The 17,222-nt window shown below is 40.3% G+C and overlaps 1 protein-coding gene across 3 annotated transcripts in view; it reads right to left on the bottom strand.

The window, feature by feature from the left end:
- Positions 1 to 16,984, bottom strand: part of FAM168B (family with sequence similarity 168 member B) — a 38,875-nt gene extending 21,891 nt beyond the window's left edge. The window contains exons 1-2 of one of the 3 annotated variants that reach the window (XM_050964119.1): positions 16,792 to 16,984; positions 9,541 to 9,621 (exon numbers count right to left, since the gene is read on the bottom strand). In XM_050964119.1, coding sequence (XP_050820076.1) covers positions 9,541 to 9,610 — 70 coding nt within the window. In that variant the 5' untranslated portion in view covers positions 9,611 to 9,621; positions 16,792 to 16,984. Of the gene's footprint in view, positions 1 to 9,540; positions 9,622 to 12,686; positions 12,709 to 16,791 lie in introns of those variants that run through there. The other 2 variants (XM_050964117.1, XM_050964118.1) reach the window with 2 other exon arrangements.
- Between the last annotated feature and the right edge of the window lie 238 nt (positions 16,985 to 17,222).

Here is a 17,222-nt window from a genome sequence, read left to right as displayed (position 1 = left end):
CATTTGAAACTTTTTATTAAATAAAACTAGTTTAAATGTGCTGGATGCATAAGAAATTATCATCAAAACAGGGTTTTCCTTTAAAAAATGATTAAACAAAGGAAATAGCAGCAGCTAGTGAAGTGACTGTTTTCAGTCCCCATGTCCTTCAAGATTTTAGCAGCTTCCAACCTCTCATTTTGTTTTTATTTATAGATTGGAAAGGAAAAAAAGCTCACTTGCTTTTTCAACTCTCAACTGGTTTCTTAACTTTGAACCACTCAGTTTGTTCCGTTTAATAAACTGCAAAGAAAATATTCTTTCTGCATCTGTAGCAGAGGATACTGCTGGCAAAATTTGTTTGTCACTTCAACAAGCTTTGTTTCCAGGTGTTTAGCCAGTGACTTCCATCAGTTCAGTGGTTTGACTGCCTTAAATTGGCAGCAAACATTACTGCTTTTTTTGTATTAGATAATTTTAGGCCTTGACATATGTTGTCAATTTCAAACTTTAGAAAGTTTTAAATTAATTTAAAAATGATTTTTGTTTTTATTTAAAAGAAAATATTTTTATCCATAGTGTCAATAATTGACTCAGGGATATACTATGTTATTTCACTGACTTCAGATGTTAATTAAAACCCAAATGCTTTAATTAAAGCTTGCCACCTAACACCACTATTTTTAAGGTTGTTTGAGCTTTTCAATCCTCTGTCCTTATTTTATAGGTTTTGCTCCACAGTAAGAGTTCATACTGAGCTAAAACAAAACATTCCTAGAGGAAATTACTTGTATGAAATGTAAACAAACATCACAACATAAGTAGCAGATTAAACAACTTCTCTCCGTAACCCACTAGTCCAGGGGTAGGCAACCTCTGGCATGCGTGCCGAAGACGGCACTCAAGCTCATTTTCAGTGGCACACAGGTCTGGGGGGGATCTGCATTTTAATTTAATTTTAAATGAAGCTTTTTAAAAACATTTTTAAAACCTTATTTACTTTACGTACAACAATAGTTTAGTTATATATTATAGACTTATAGAAAGAGGCCTTCTAAAAATGTTAAAATGTATTACCAGCATGCAAACCTTAAATTAGAGTGAAATAATGAAGACTCAGCACACCACTTCTGAAAGGTTGGCGACTCCTGCACTAGTCTTCAAATCAAATGTTTTCATTCTTGACTACTCATTTGTTACTGTAATCCTGCCTAAGTACCCTTCTTAACAGTTTTAGTCCCAAAAAACCCTTTTCCCTATGTTTGTATTTATGAAGACATCAGTACCTTCATATAAAGTGTGCCTTCTAAAAATAGGGACCAGTTCAGCATCAAAACATCCTGCTAAATTCAGCAGTTCTGAAGAAAAATTCAGTGATCTTATCAAAAAGGAGGCCAGGGATGTTTTAATCATGTACTTACTAAAAGTGTCTTACCTTTAATTAAACAAATCCCAGCCTCCATCAGTTACTTAATAGAGTATGTTTTGTACCCTTTAAACCTGAACTAGACAAGATATAGTAATTTAATTTAATCTGTCAATATACTGTTTTACGGCATTAGATTTACATGTGATTTTTATAAGTCATTTTATCAATTTAATTTAATTCATCCTGTTTAATTCCCTGAATGATTAACTGATATATGAAAAATCCATATTCATAGATTCATAGACTCTAAGATTGGAAGGGACCTCGAGAGGTCATCGAGTCCAGTCCCCTGCCCTCATGGCAGGACCAAATACTGTCTAGACCATCTCTGATAGACATTTATCTAACCTACTCTTAAATATCTCCAGAGATGGAGATTCCACAACCTCCCTAGGCAACCTATAACAACCCTGACAGTTAGGAACTTTTTCCTGATGTCCAACCTAAATCTCCCTTGCTGCAGTTTAAGCCCATTGCTTCTTGTTCTACCATTAGAGGCTAAAGTGAACAAGTTTCCTCCCTCCTCCTGATGACACCCTTTTAGATACCTGAAAACTGCTATCAGGTCCCCTCTCAGTCTTCTCTTTTCCAAACTAAATAAACCCAATTCTTTCAGCCTTCCTTCATAGGTCATGTTCTCAAGACCTTTAATCATTCTTGCTGCTCTTCTCTGGACCCTCTCCAATTTCTCCACATCTTTCTTGAAATGCGGTGCCCAGAACTGGACACAATACTCCAGTTGAGGCCTAACCAGCACAGGGTAGAGCGGAAGAATGACTTCTCGTGTCTTGTTTACAACACACCTGTTAATGCATCCCAGAATCATGTTTGCTTTTTTTGCAACAGCACCACACTGTTGACTCATATTTAGCTTGGGGTCCACTATGACCCCTCGATCTCTTTCTGCCATACTCCTTCCCAGACAGTCTCTTCCCATTCTGTATGTGTGAAACTGATTGTTCCTTCCTAAGTGGAGCACTTTGCATTTGTCTTTATTGAACTTCATCTGGTTTACCTCAGACCATTTCTCCAATTTGTCCAGATCATTTTGAATTTTGACCCTGTCCTCCAAAGCAGTTGCAATCCCTCCCAGTTTGGTATTGTCCGCAAACTTAATAAGCGTACGTTCTATGCCAACATCTAAGTCGTTGATGAAGATATTGAACAGAGCCGGTCCCAAAACAGACCCCTGCGGACCCCACTTGTTATACCTTCCCAGCAGGATTGGGAGCCATTAATAACTACTCTCTCAGTACGGTTATCCAGCCAGTTATGCACCCACCTTATAGTAACCCCATCTAAATTCTATTTGCCTAGTTTATCGATAAGGATATCATGTGAGACCGTATCAGATGCCTTACTAAAGTCTAGGTATACCACATCCACCGCTTCTCCCTTATCCACAAGACTCGTTATCCTATCAGATTGGTTTGACACGATTTGTTCTTTACAAATCCATGCTGACTATTCCCTAACACCTTACCACCTTCCAAGTGTATTCATACAATACAAAGCTAAGCTAAAAACGACTAGTAAACAAAGCTTGACACTAAATATATATTTGAACACTAAAAAGAAAACATTAGTAAAAGTTCTGAGGTTAGTGTCCTGTTTAAATTAAATAATGAAATTGACAATTTAGGTTACTAACTAAATGTACTATCATCTACTAAAATCAATTATATTTGCTACATCAGAGAGTTATCAAGTTTTAATGGATTTACAGGGTACAGCTTTAACTACACACATTTTCCAAATGTATGTTCTTTCTCTTATACAGTAAAGATTTTCCTTCAATTTCTTCTGGCTTCAGTTTAGCTAGCAGATGCAGACAAAATACTCTATATTTGGACTAGTTCATTCACAGCTGAGAAACTGAGTTGAAAGAACAGCAACATTTGTTTTTCTCTTCCAATCTATGAACAAAGGAAAGTGGAAGGGGATGAGATCTAGTAATTCTAAAAACGAAGTACAGAGGGGCCAGATTTTCCCTAGGTATTTAGGTACCTAAAGATGCATATAATACCAACTACCTGTTACCTTTTTCATCCATAGATCCCAAAGTGCTTTACAAAGGCAATCAGTATCATGTGGAAACTGATAAGCACTTCGAAAAGTCACATTAAGCACCTAAGCATATTAACAGCCTAAATAACTCCCACTGATTTGAATGGGAGTTCAGCAACCTCTTGCTTAGGTGCTTCTGAAAAATCCCACTATGCACCTATCTGCTAAATACACCTAAATACCTTTGAAAATCTGGCCCCTGGTGATCAGAAATAATCAACTCACTAACTACTGCTAATACTTCCCTTGTTTAACATGTGTTAAACTTTTTTTTTTTTAATGTATCCAGCACATTTAAGGTACTTTTATTTAACAAAAAATTTAAAAATACTGATTTTGTAAATTAATTCCAATTTCCATCTCACGTAGCCTGACAAATTCTAAGTTAAAAAAAAGATCTAAAATACATAATTCACCACTTTCTAATAGAATAAACATAAAAAACTAGATTCTGAATAAACTTATGTTTAGCTATAGAATTGCTTAAACAAGTGTGTGTGGGTATCTTGTATGCCCCTAGCTAGCAAAAAGTACCAAATGTAGTGTTGTAAAGACAACATTTGGTTGCAAATATGTTTTTATGGCTATACTAACCAAAAAATAAACCTTTTCTTAGCAAAATAACTGAAGTACAAATGCAAAACACAAATTAAAAATCAATTATTTAAATGTTTGCTGCTTGCTGATTTAAATCATGACTAAAATCATGCACTCTGGATGAAAAACAAATTAACCAGCATCAATTAATGTAGGCAATATAATAACCAATGAAAATGATGGCAAAGTTTTTCAAAGACTGTTTCTATAGACGTTCAACTCTGCAATATTCTGTACAGCAACTGTTGAACTATTATTTTAAGTTATTTCAATAACCTTAAGTCTTACTAGCTACATGAACTTTTTTATAGTGAGGGCTGGCAATTTCCCATGGAAAAACTAGTTTAGGATAGTGTGCTGGTAAATACTAGCTTAAACCTGGTTCAAAAAGAGAAACTGGGAAAAACTGCATCAGTATCCAGTGGGTTCAGCAAGTAAAGAACAAGTCTTCCCAAACTCTAGATACATTCATTCAGAACTCAGAAATAGGCTTGGTCTATCCACTACACCAAAATTGATGATCTGCTACAAAATGTTGTATGGATAAATGGACCTGGACAGGTAATCTGCAACTCTGCATGCTTCTGATTGCTTTAATGCTTCAAGCCTACAACTTTGCATTGTCATTTTTATGTAATCATTTGACTTTTATTTATACAATATTAAACTGAAATGAATCATGACATATATCTTCTCTGAAAATATACCGAACCAAAATGTATACAGACATTCCGAAGGTGAGTATTATCAATTACATATATTAATATTGCACCCACTGAAGTTTTGAGTTGTACCAGCCTGAATTAATCTACAAATCCACTGCCTTATGTAACCACAATCTGAACAAGTAACTGAGAGGAAGTGTAATGTGGTGTGCATTCATGAAAGATTTTAAAACAGAAAACGCCTTAAACTGGGACTAACTAGTTTTTCCTGGCGCTGTAAAAACCATAATTTTATTTCCTGGTCATAGTCTACATAATATTTAGCAGAAGAATAGGCAATAGATGCAGTCGATACATCACATCTGGAATGTTACTTTCAGTTCAGAGCAGTATTGTATTAATTCAGATGTAGTACAGGGCCAAAAGATGTTAACATAACCCAGTCACTGTCTAACATTAAAAGTGTTAACCAAGGTTCGGGGATTGGTATACAAAGACTTTAATCTGCTTCGTACCATGGCAAAAACCACTAAAAATCCTTAGTAATTTTTTGTTTTTGTATCTCTAATAAAAAAGTGGAAAAACAGGTAAAGCATTTGAACTATAAAGTATTAAGTAAGGTCTTCATTATTTTAATGACTTCTTTGTTCCCCTCCCTTTAGCTGGAGAGTTTTAAAAGGAAAAACCCTTGCTTGACAGTCTTAGAGGGTAATCACTGTCCTTTTGATTAAAAGAGAAGTTAGAGGAGATGGGTTGGAGCTGTTGATGCTGCTGTTAAAGTCTGATCCGGATTCATCTCTGGTGGTATTTGGAATTCAGCTATAACTGGTAGGGATGGTGGTGTCACCTGGATCCCTCTGTAGCTTGATCTGGTCAGGACATCCCTCTTCATTAGGATGAAGGCCGGGGCCCCAGGAAACAGTATGGGTGGCGGCCATGATGGTGAAACTCATTCAAGAAGGCTCAGTTTGTGCTTCCCTATTTCCTCCCCGCCCCCCCCCAAAAATCTTTTTTTTTTTTTTTTTAAGGACCCAAACAGGGAAAGATGGGTGGAATAGCCCTTCCACTTGTTGTATTGTCCATTAATTAAATATAATATTGGACACACTAATTTTGGTTTATTAATTTTCAGTTCCACATTTTGTTTTCCAAAAGTGATATTAAGAGTCCTTAAGTGATCATCAGGAGACTTTTCTTGTTCAGACTAATTAAGTTTCTCTCTTGTATTTATTCCATTAACATTTGCATTTTACAGGTCATTGTGACATTTTACAGTTACATACTTTTTACAATTGAGCTTCCAATTACAGTAAATCTGTAGGCCCAATTATTACAACAGCACTTCAGTGCAAGAAAGATATGTAAATTGAAAGAGATTCAGAGAGCAACAAAATTAGGCTATTGGAAAAATTTAATTATGAGAAGATTAATTATTTCTATGCATAATTTGGCCAAGCAGAGATTCAAATACCTATAAATATTTGAAGGATGTGAACACAAATAATGAATTTAGTATGACTGAACAGCATATGAACAAACAGAATGAAACTAAAACAAGTTCCCGACTTGTTAAATTGGAGAACAGTTTTCAATGGAAGTTATAAATCCTATCACTTCGAACATTTAAAAGCAGAATGGACAAAGCAACAAAAAAATAATGTACAGAGCAATTCCTGCCCTAAAAGGTCTATACTTCTCATATCTATAGTTATTTAATAGAATAATCACTTTAAATACTTCATGGCAGAAAAAATGTTTATATATTTCTTCGCTTCACACACTCACTGAACTCTGGATAGGCTTAACTAAGGGTATGTCTACACTACGGGATTATTCCGATTTTACAGAAATCGATTTTTGGAAACAGATTGTATAGAGTCGAGTGCACGCGGCCACACTAGGCACATTCATTCGGCGGTGTGCGTCCATGTACCGAGGCTAGCGTTGACTTCCGGAGCGTTACACTGTGGAAAGCTATCCCATAGTTCCCGCAGTCTCCCCTGCCCATTGGAATTCTGGGTTGAGATCCCAATGCCTAATGGGGCCAAAAATTTGTCACGGGTGGTTATGGGTAAATGTCGTCAATTGATCCTCCCTCCGTGAAAGCAATGGCAGTCAATCATTTCGCGCCCTTTTCCCTGGATTGCCCGGGCAGAGACCATAGCACAGCAATCTTGGAGCCCGTTCAGCCTTTTTTCACTGTCACCGTCTGTCTACTGGATACTGCTGACAGACGCGGTACTGCAGTGCTACACAGCAGCATCCCCTTGCCTTTGCAAGTTAGCAAAGACGGTTACCAGCTCTATTGTACCATCTGCTGCTTTGCAAGTTGACAAATACGGTTACCAGTCATACTGTATCGTCTGCTGCTGTCATGGGTGCTCCTGGCCAGCCTTGGTGAGGTGCATCGGGGGCGCACAGACAAAAATGGGAATGACTCCCCAGGTCATTCTCTTCTTTAAGTTTTGTCTAATGGAGAGTCAGTCCTGACTAGAATATCAGGCAAGCCTACTAAAGAACTAGAGAGGCAAACGGTCGCTCCGGGTCAGAGCCCCAGGCATCCCACAGAAATGATGAGCTACATGCCATTCTAGGGGGTGCCCCTGCAACAATCCCACCCGTTGCTTCCCTCCTCCTCCACCCCTCCTGGGCTACTGTGGCAGTTATCCCCTCATTTGTGTGATGAAGTAATAAAAGAATGCACGAATAAGAAACAACGCTGACTTTATTACCTCTGCAAGTAGAGATCAAAGGGGGGAGGGGAGGGCGGTTGGCTTAAAGCAAAGTAGAGTGAACCACCATTCTGCACTTCCTCAGCCTATAGCCGAAAATGGAAATCTGTGATAAGTACTAGGATAGAAGCACAGGCAGGACTGAACCTCCATTTGTGTGGGGGCCTTTGGTTGACACTGGTAAAATATAAAATGTCCCAGGATATGTATGTTGGGGGACAGTTCTAAACGGCAGCTTAATTTTTTTATTTGCAGCAAAATGTAGAGGTCTAAGTATCTGATTGTGAGCCCTGGTAGCAAGGGGTAGGCGCGACCATGCAGTGCTGCTGAGTGGGAGAGCAGCCTGAGACAGAAGCCTCCAGCTGCCATGATATTCTAGGCAGGACTGAATCTCTATTAGACAAAACTTAAAGAAGAGAATGACCTGGAGTCATTCCCATTTTTGCCCAGGCGCCCGGCTGACCTCACCGAGGCCAGCCAGGAGCACTCACAGGACAATAACGACGGATACCAGTCCTACTGTACTGTCTGCCGTCTGCAAGGCAAGGCAAGGAGATGCTGCCGTGTAGTGCTGCAGCACCACGTCTGCCAGTAGCATCCAGTAGCCATACGGTGACATTGAAAAAAGGCAAGAAATGATTTTTTTCCCCTTTGTTTTCACGGGGGTGGGGGGGCTGATGACATATACCCTGAACCACCCGCGACAATGTTTTTGACCCTTCAGGCTTTGGGAGCTCAGCTCAGAATTCAAATGGTTTTCGGAGAGTGCAGGAACTGTGGGATAGCTACAGTCATCAGTTGCCCCTCCCTCCGTGAGCATTCATTTGATTCTTTGGCTTTCTGGTACGCTTGTCTCAGCTCCTTAAGTTTCATGCAGCACTGTGCTGAGTCCCTGTTGTGGCCTCTGTCCATCATGACTTTGGAGATTTTTTCATATGTTTTAGCATTGTGTCTTTTGGAACGGAGTTTTGATAGAACAGATTCATTTCCCCATAGAGAGATCAGATTCAGTATCTCCTGTATGGTCCATGCTGGAGCTCTTTTTTGATTCTGGGACTGCATGGTCACCTGTACTGATCAGCGCTCCATGCTGTGCAAACAGGAAATGAAATTCAAAAGTTTGCGGGGCTTTTCCTGTCTATCTGGCCAGCGCATGAGAGTTCAGATTGCTGTCCAGAGTGGTCAAAATGGTGCACTGTGGGATAGCTCCCGGAGGCCAATATCGTCGAATTGCAGCCACACTAACCCTAATTCAAAATGGCAATGTCGATTTCAGTGCTACTCCATTCGTCAGGGAGGAATACAGCCATCGATTTTAAGAGCCCGTTATATCAAAGTAAAGGGCTTCATTGTGTGGACGAGTGCAGGGTTAATTCGATTTAACGCTGCTAAATTCGAGATAAACTCGTAGTGTAGACCAGGCCTAATGGTCTTATGTTACTTCTGAACTCCTGGAGGCTCTGGAAGCCACACCTACTCAAACTAAGCATTGCGTTGTGAGAAAGGAGGAAGGCTTGGGGATGAGAAACAGAAAGAAAACCTCAGAACAGGGGTGAAAAAAAATAAGGGAAATAAACAGAACCCTATCGTTTTGGCATCACTAAAAATACTGTTTAAAAATCTCTAGCACTGGCACTCTATTTGTGGCACACAACTGCCAATGCCTAATAAACAAAAATTGCAGGATATAAAAGGAAATTTTCAGCCAACAACGGGGAAATAGTAGACCCAATTGTTTCCCTTCAGAGGCCATTAATTTTAAATTTAGTTACAGCCCTTAAGGTAACTTTTTTCCAGACTAATTTAAGGAACACAAAATACAACACACAATCAAGGCACTTAAATGTCCCATCTAGTCTTGATGTGATTGGCGCAATCTATGTGAGGGCTGAAGGACTCATCAATCAAGGTGATCTATTCTTAAATTATAAACTTGGTGAGTGAAAGTTATCAGAAGGTATGGAAACATTCACAAGTCAGTCACCTGAGTGTCTACACTGACAGGGTTATAATGAACAACCCACAGGCATCCGTTTGAAAGAAAACTTAAGATAGAAATTCAGTTGTTTACCTGGATAACCAATTCCTTTGGCATTTGCATAGGGAACCCCAGAAGATCCAGGGCTATAAACAGGATTCATGATTTCAGTAACTGAAAAGGAAACAAGAACATAATCAGAACTACTTAGGCAGGCATATGGCGTCCCTAGAATCCTTGTAGGAGTTTAAATACACTTGGTGGGAAGGAAAATGCACAATTCTGCCACCCATCCCGCCATCCACATTTTAAAGTGCAGCTAGAGAAACAATTGTGCTGCTCCTGTATAAAAGTTTCTAAGAATGTTTTTTTCCCTGAGTTCACTAAAGGAGTGGTTACTAATGGCAAAGTATTTCCCCACTAGTCGAGTGTATTATTTTCAAATTGTACTCATATCCCCTGCTCTCCACGCAAATATAAAACCACTTAACTGTCTCAAACTAGCATTCACTATCATCAAAACACTACTTCAGCTTCCCCCTAGCCTTGCCTTCTCCATTTATCTGCACCTCCATCTGAATCTTGACTTTCTTCCTCCTGTTTCTCTTCCTTTACTGTAAGATTACATCTGTGATACCCAAACATACTCTGCTACTGCTTCTCTTGGCAGTCTGGAGTAAGGGCTATAAAATAAATGAATCTCTTTGGCATGGGATTCTAATCTCTCAAATTTAAATTCCTGAAGCATCAATAGCCTAAGAAAAACAAAATAGCTGGAAAAAAGGGTTCTAAACTAAATGGTTCAGAATTAGTATGAAAACAGCACCACAATTCATATGTTCAAGTTTAGTCTACATCAGTACTATAAGTGTCCAAATTTCAAAAGTAGCCACAATCAGCAGAAAGGCAAAAAGCTTAACAGGTACAGAAGCTAAACCATGCTCCCACTTCTAGAGCTGATACTGTAAGTCAAGGTTGAGGTATTAGTAAGACTGCAAGGAAGCTTCACTAATTTTTCTATTTATAAGGGATTCCAGTTTCAAACTGTCAGTTTGGCACATTGTAAAAATAAAATTTTCTTTATTAGAGATTTTTAGAAACAAGATTATGTGTTGAGTTAATTGTACTGCTTTTAATTTTTAAAAAATTGAGTTTCTCCAAGTATGGCACATTATCCCAGTCCTCTGTTTTAAATACGTTTGCAGGTACGTCTCCTCTTTTCTGACCATTAGTGCCAATCCTTCACTTAAAATATTTGGTAGCAAAAGAGGCTTTCTACCAGAACTAACCATTCCATTATCCTTGAGTCCCTCTCTCCCTCTATTGCTTGACCTGTAAATGTTATATGAAGGGACACTACTAGTTTAGGCCCAAAACTGTCACAAAACTTTTGAGTATAGAAAGTTTATGAAGTTAAATAAAGGGCTTCAGTAACTAAAATATTACCTGCAACATTGAAGGCTTACTGTTTTACTACTGTAAGGGAGTTAAATTTAAACTGGCCAGTGTAGCTTCACTAGCTAACATGAATGAATGCAAGCAATCAAACAATATAAACAGCAAAAAGGGTCAGCCAGATTTAAGATGAGTAAAGAGCATACTTCGTCAAAATTGTTTCTAGAACAGAACACCATAAGCAAAGAAGCCTCTTGAACTTGTTCAAATAGAAATTTACTATGCTTTCCGCAAAATCATCTACTGTATTAAGTTTAATAGAAAATCCAAAATACCACAGAAAATGGCACTACATGAACTCAATTTTATTTAATAGCAATACAAACATTACCTTAAAAAAAAAAAACAGGCAAACCTCCAGCACAGAAAAATCTAAATATCACCAAGTTAAATGACAGTAACCCACAATTTACATTGACTAATATTAAGGAACATTACCTGTAGCCGCATTTACTACCTGCCGAACTATAAAGGAGCAATTTGACCTAATTCCCATTAGCAACAACATTCTACAACACTTCCTGACTCACTCACTCCTCCATGTACAAAGCTGTGGGATATTTTCCTTACAATCACAGTAAGGTTTAAGGATTAATATTTCACTAGCCTGTGCCATTTTACTTTGTCTTTTTCGCTCTTTTCTGAATCAATTAACTTTCATCCACTTACACATCAGTAAATCTTTCGTGTTGTACGTTGCCTTCCTATTTCCATCTTTGTCCCCCTTTCAATGTTTTAAGGCATTCTGCCTTTTTTGGCCTTAAAAAAACCCCATGAGATCCCAGCTTTCCTTTAGTCCTGGTATTTCCAAATCATGGAGTGAATGCCCTGAGAGATGGCCATTCCTCTGTACTCACACCTGCAGGGCTATCACAAATCTCTCCCTCTCTCTGGTGCCCTCAGCCCTGTGACCTCCTCTTTCAAAGTGAGGCTCTCCGCAATCTCTATAGAACTGTTGCCTCCCAGTTACTAAGTTCCATGGGAGACTTCTGGAGAAGGGAAGAAGCAGTAAGAGTATTCAATGGGAATAGCAAAAAAAACCAAACAAAACCTGCACGGTCATAAATAAGCAATAGAGCTGAAGAACATGCAACTTGGGAAAAGCTGAAAAACAAATCCAGAAGAGAATTCTAGAGAAACTGGACAAAAACAGCGAGACAGCAGCTCCAGCAAGGCATCACATCAACTGAGATGCAGATTAAGGAGCCAGCACAAAGGGGATTCCAGACAAGCAAGGTAAGGAACCACAGCCTTAAACTGCATCACACAGCCTCCTTATGGGAAGCACAGAGCTGTTATTAATACTATGTCAACTTCTTCCATTTCAGAGGCATCCATACTTAGAAAGTTTGTACACATGTATCTGAACCAAAGTAGGCTCATTTGTGCTAACAACAAAGGAAGCTGCAATTGGACACAGCAGGTGTGTACACAATTGTGGTGTTTAACCAGCAGCTTCCACCACTGGATGAAGCTATACCAGTAAAGAAAAATGCTTACAAATTTTCCAAGCATGGACTGAGCCTTAGACACAACTCAACTCAGTGAAAAATAATACTTTCCACATCTTCAGTGAAGGACCCAACTTGTTTGTGTGCTAGAAATCATGCAGTCTTCTCCTGGGGGCTGCAAACCCCCAGCCTTTTCTGTATTGCTTGTCATTTTCAGTCTATATTCAGCCATTTTATCTATAACTTATTCTGAAGTATGCTTGGAAATGTTTAATAGGGAAAAAATGTTTCCCCCCCCTTTTTTTTTTTTTGCTCAAGTTTGCCAAATCTGACCTTTGGGCAGAGACCAACATGCAGAAAACTTCATTCCTCTCCCCCCTACCCCCCAACAGCGTTCCAGGAAGCTGAGCACGCGCAGACAGGCTGCTATAGCTGGAACTGTTTTGGTTAATCTGATGTAGATGCTGGAAAATACCTCTACAACAGTTAGAGCTGAGGAAGTGTTTCTAGGATGGATCATAAGAGTTAAGAATGTATTTCTAAAATTATTTCTACACAAAGATGCATGAAAAAACAAAATTGTAAGGCTTCTAAAAAGGTTAGCAGGTTTATTATATTTAAACAAAGTTTAGTATTCACAAATCCTACTACACCTCAATTGCAGAACAAAAACTGTAACAATCTGCTAAACATTGCTTTGTACTCATTTCATTAGATGCTTCACATCACAGGAGTTGGGAAGAATCTCACCTAAACAGGCTGCTTCCCAAAGGCACAAGCTTACTATAATCCAGTATATTTTCATTCAGCACCCATCCTGTAGAGTTCAAGGAAACACTCAAAATATTTAACATTTAGCTATTCTGGATCACTTTTAGAATCCACCTTGCAAATTCTAAGTTTCCACTTGAGATTTGTGTCTGTTGGTCTGTCAATATGTTTCTGACTACAGTCAAACGTCTTCCCTTGCCCAACTTTACATGAGGTGTTTTCAGATTTTGCTCACTGATTTCACCTCTATGAAGCTTAACCTAGAAATGTAAAGCTTTAAATAATTCAGTGAACTTCCAAAATCAGCAAATTCAATGTTTAGAGACCTTTTAATTTTATAAATCAGTTCCTTCATTATCTACAAGCAAAGACCAGAATTCAGGTTTCTTTTGCCCTGAAACAGCTGACATTGGCTAAAACCTTAACTACATGGTGTTTTGCCAAGACTTCAGTCACTGAGGTCCATACAATTGTGCAAACCCCTGCGCATGTTGCAGTTATGATTTACTTTATCACTACTAGGGGTTTTGCACTGGTGGAAATTTCCAACATAGGCAAGGCCTAGGAGAGCACTTCCTGTCCTGTTTAGATGTTTAGGGATACTTTGCATTTATATAGTCCCATCCAAGGACCTCAAAACACTTCAAAAATATTAAGCCTCAGCTTCCCCATGAGAAGTATTATCCCCATTTTTAAAAAAAACAAAAAAAAATGGAGGGAGAGGGATTAAGTGACTTCCCAAAATTGCACAGGAAATCTGTGACACAGGTGAGAATAGCACCCATGTGTGGCTTCCAGTCTCATGCCTTAGCCACAAGTCAGGCAGGAAGAAAAGCGAGCTCTGAACTCAGGATTTTGCAAGTCTGTAAAGGAATTCCTTTTCAAATATGTTAAATCAGTCTTCTCATTTGTAAGTTTTAATAGTGGTTCTAAATTTTTTAAAGGTTGAATTGCAAAGCTGAAACACAAACTAATATCTAAAGTCTCTATTTGCACTCGTATCTGAGAACACAAAATATTACGATTATACATTATAGTAAATTTTAAAATTACAGGAAGCAATTTAAATGTGCAGATTTACCCCATCAGTTATTAAGGCAAGTTGTGCTACAAACTGACAGGCAATGCCAAGAACCTGAGGGTTAACAAGTATCATTTGTAATTTATTTACATTATTATACCTTTCCAGAGGTACAAATACATAATGCAAAAGAGCTGGAGGATACTCTTCCTCTTTAAGAATGGCAATGAATCTCCCTATATAAGAAAAATGTTACCCTACTTAGTACTTTATGTAAAATTTCCATTAGTTACATCTGAAGCAAAGTCCTCTCAGACTAGCCCAGTGATACAGCAATCACACACACAATCAGAGTTTAACAGGACTTTTTTTTTTTTTTGTGCCTCATGAGATAATTGAGGAGATATGTAAAAGCAGCAGATCCAGATCCAGCAGAAAACAGATCCAGACTAACACAGCTACCCCTCTGATTCTTGAGGAGATATGTTATATAATTTGTGAGAAAGTACGATCAGGTAACTGACCCTCCAGTTCCTTGATAATCAGAGTCCTACAAAAACAAAACAACCACTACCCTCTCTGCTGATTTTGAGCACTTAACAGATTTTCAGGTGGAAGGGAAAAAATGAACACTTGAAGAACAAAACCACTTCAATATATATGCATACTTAAGACAACGTTTCTTCTTTCTGGTAAGTTATTAGCCTACAAGGTTTCTTTCTAAAGTTAGTTTTCACTTTATTCTGCACACCTTTTAGAAATGAGAGGCAACTGACATGAGTTCCCCACAAAGATGGAACCTAAAAACGCATTTCTAATTCTTCCTGTCTTTCAACCTGGAAGTTAAAATACATAATTAATGCCACAAAATACAAAACTTGGGAAGCTGTGTGTTATGACATTTCCAATTAGAAGTCTCACTATGAAATTATAATAATTCAGACAAAATCCAGTCAAATTAGAAAATATATGTTACCGAAATATTGGGTTTGCCTAGCTGAGAGCCAATTAACAGCCTGACAGGGATAAGGAAAAATGCTTTATTTGCAGAAAAAGGAGAGCCTGTACCTTGGTACAGAAGCCTTTGTTTTACATAAATTTTACAAACTTTTTATACACATTTAGACAAAGACCCTTGCGTGTTAATACTTGATTGGTAAGTGTAAAATTTTATGTTTTTTTTATTTAAGTAGAATTAACTGGTTTGGAGCAGGATTTTTTTGTCTTGAGGCAGAGGAAAATGCAAGCTACTGTGTTTATGAGCAGTACTTACTTTTTTTTTTTTTTACTTATTGGCTGTTTGTAATTTATTAAGGGGGGTCAGCCAGCTTTTAGAAATATGCTAGTAGTAAGCATCTTAAATTGATTGTAAAATAATACATATTAAAGTGCAGTTCTACTACTGATCTCTGAAGCAACAGCACGTTACTAGAGGGACAAAATTTCTCAGATGGAATAACAATAAAAATTTCAGCAGAAAGTTGTGCTGTCTGTTTCAAATGCTGCAGGGGAATGTCCAATTAAAGTACAATTCATATTCGATTTTTTAAATCACGGAAACCTTTCTAGGGTTGTAGGCTTGATCACACCTTTTTTTAAAAAATAAAATTATTCACAAACAAAATAGTAAAGCCTATCGAACATGGTACTGTTTTGATAAGCTGCACACTCAGCCACTGCAAGATTCTTCAGCATGCACTGGAAATATTAACTATTATTTACATAATTTTGCTGATTCTGACCACCTGGTAGCATACAAATATCATTTTCATAAAGGTCCTGGCAAGACTGTCATTTAGCCTACATCAGTAGGGAACTAACAATATGTTGCAGGACAGCTTAAAACTTAACCTCTTCTCTGACTTTATTCTAGGGCAGTAACTTTCTCAGGGGGACAGGGGAAGAGAAAAAAATGAGAGGCAAAATTAAAAGTAGACTTGGCCAAAGAAAGGAACATGGCTGACAACCACTGGATGCCTTGCCCATCACTTGGCCGCTAGCGTCCTCAAGGCCAAGCCATTTTTGACACCTGTTACAGAAAGTGCCCAGGAGCCTCCTTTGCCTCTGGATCGTGCTTGCTGCCTGCGATGGCTGCTGCAAGCGGCCTGCTCCTTTGCTAGCGCCCGCAGGGGAGGTGGCTGGGGCCGGCAGTCACCCAGAGGTCCCATCGGCGCTGGATGCTCGGGGCGGCGGTTCGTAGTGCCAGCTACGTTCCGGGCCGGGGAAATACCAGAGCCGTGAGGGGACGGAGCCGCGGGGCGCAGCCATCCCGGCCTGGGGCCTGCCAGCCTGAAGGGCAGCGCGCCCGGCCTCCCAGAGCTCGGCGGCGGACGCTGGAGGAGGCCCCCGCGCAGCCGGGCCGGAGTCCCGCCGCTGTCACCCCCGAGAGGAGGGAGGGCAGCGCAGGGGCCGGCCGCAGCCCGGGCGGGGGGGGGGGAGGGGCGCACCCGGGCGCGCGGAGGTAAATAAACCCCGGGCCGGAGCCTACACCCTCCCTTCCCGGACATCGGCCCCACCGGGCCCCCCAGGCTGCGCGCCTCGCGCCTCCCGCCCCCCAGCCCAGCGGCAGGCCGCGGCTCCGGCCCCATTCTGCACCGGGGGCGGGAGGGGTCCGGAAGCCGGCGCCATCCGCAGACCCGCACTCACCAGGCTGCAGCGCTTCGTGGTGGCGGCCCCGGCTCTGGCTCTGTAGCTCGGTGTCTGCTGCGGCCGGGGGAGGGGGCGGAGCCTCGCAGTCGGAGGGGGCGGGAGCTAGAGCGGCGGCTGGGGCCTGCGCCTCCTGCTGCTGTGTGTCCCGGCGGCGCCTTCCCGTCCCTCTCCGGAGAGCTGCGCAGCAACTGAGCAGCCGCACGTCACTTCCGCGCGGGGGGACGGGGCGCCCCTGGCCCTGAAGCTACAAGGGAAGGAAAAGGAGGGTCACGTGCAAGGAAGCTGCTGTGGCGCCCTGTCACGTGCCCATGGAGACACCACCCCCTAGTAAAATCAGAGCCAGTGGGGCTGGAGCGATTCTCACCTTTGAACTGCAAAACACCCAGCCACCCTGCACCCCAGACAAGCCTAGGGCAACGCCAACCGCA

Source organism: Gopherus flavomarginatus, chromosome 8 (genome assembly GCF_025201925.1).
Source record: "Gopherus flavomarginatus isolate rGopFla2 chromosome 8, rGopFla2.mat.asm, whole genome shotgun sequence".
NCBI lineage: Eukaryota > Metazoa > Chordata > Testudines > Testudinidae > Gopherus > Gopherus flavomarginatus.
The sequence above is the reverse complement of the archived record's forward strand: the minus strand, read 5'-3'. Positions and strand labels throughout refer to the sequence as shown.